Raw genomic sequence first — 1415 nt, forward strand, 5'->3', positions numbered from 1 at the left:
GTCAATGAGTTGATGCAATCAACTGGTTTTCCTTAGATAGAAAACATTAAATCAATTTGACTGTATGATCTGGTGAACTGGAAAGTGCCTTCAGATGACGTGTTGTGAATAGAAATAAACTTAATTGAATTGAATTAAAATGAAAAATATAAGTAACCCCAGAAGTCAAGCGGAGGATAGGCCAAACCTGTTCCGGAAGTTGCTCTGGTCAGATGAGACAAAAATGTAACCTTTTAGTATCTTGACAGAAAAGTAAAGAATATCTGAGATGAAATGTTCACAGCCCCATTCTATGCTATCTGGCCAAGTTTCAGAGATTGTGAGAAAAATGAGCAAAGGTTTAAACCCCTGGATGAGTAAAGCTGGTCGAGACATGGCCGAAATCTTACATTCTATCAACCTGCCTCTGAAATTGCAGCATACCCATACATTTTTCCTCTCTACTGTCACTACAAGCATGCTTAGTGTGAGGGATTGCTGAAGAGTCAATGACTCGCTGCAATCAACTGGTTTCTCTTAGATAGAAAACATTAGATCAACTTGACTGGATGATCTGGTGAACTGGAAAGTGCCTTGAGATGACATGTGTTGTGAATTGATGCCGTAGAAATAAACTGAATTGAAATTGAATAGGATTCAGTAGATGCCAAAAATGGTTGTATTTTTTTCAGTGCCCCCTCCTATTATCAAAGCCAGACAGTGAGTCATTCCAGTGGGCTTAATGGAACTGCTCCAGTGAAATTGGAGATAACAGTGAATCCAAAAAGGAGGTCATTCTGGGGTCTCCATGAAGTCTGAAAGGAACTCAGCCTTTCCAGCTCATTTGGAGTCATTCTGAGCCCTTTGGTCAGGCTTTACGCAAACATGGAAACTCTGACTAATCTGCCCAAACCTTCTAAACCTGCCAGAAACTTCACAATCAAAACACAATGCCTTTCCTTTCAACTTTAACCGACATTTTTCTGTCATAATCATGTAGATTAATCTGCAATAAAATCCCAATTGTTTCTCCAGAGCTGTGCTTTGATGTGAATGGATAAAATGTGACGCAGACCTGGTGCACCGCCTCATCCAGCATGTGCTGAGTGTCCTCCATCAGCTCCTCCACCTCCCGGAACATCTCGTTTAGACTGAGCGGACCTCGCTCCATGGCACCGGCCCTCCACAGCAGACACAGAGCCCAGAGCGCAGACAGCAGCATGGTACCCGACATCCCTGCTTCCTTCCAGCAGACACGCAGCTGAGAAACGGAGAGCGGTGACGCACAGAGGGAGCTGTTTTATTTGGAAAGTATGAGGAGGAGAAGGAGGGGCGGTGGTCGGTAGGTGGGCGGGGTTGAGGGATGGAAAGTACTTAGACAACTTTATTTATCCCTTGGGATATGGAAGAAAAACAGTCTCATTGAAATCTGCCTT

At 43.5% G+C, this 1415-nt stretch overlaps 1 protein-coding gene across 1 annotated transcript in view; it reads right to left on the reverse strand.

Moving 5' to 3' along the window:
- LOC107098026 (dickkopf-related protein 3-like) overlaps positions 1–1262 on the reverse strand; it is a 12887-nt gene extending 11625 nt beyond the window's left edge. The window contains exon 1 of the mRNA XM_015395450.1: positions 1055–1262. Within this exon, the coding sequence (XP_015250936.1) occupies positions 1055–1213 (159 nt within the window). The 5' untranslated portion in view covers positions 1214–1262. The remainder of the gene's footprint in view (positions 1–1054) is intronic.
- Positions 1263–1415: the final 153 nt, after the last annotated feature.

The sequence above is a fragment of the Cyprinodon variegatus genome, unplaced genomic scaffold (genome assembly GCF_000732505.1).
Source record: "Cyprinodon variegatus isolate N-32 unplaced genomic scaffold, C_variegatus-1.0 Scaffold741, whole genome shotgun sequence".
Taxonomy (NCBI): Eukaryota; Metazoa; Chordata; class Actinopteri; order Cyprinodontiformes; family Cyprinodontidae; genus Cyprinodon; species Cyprinodon variegatus.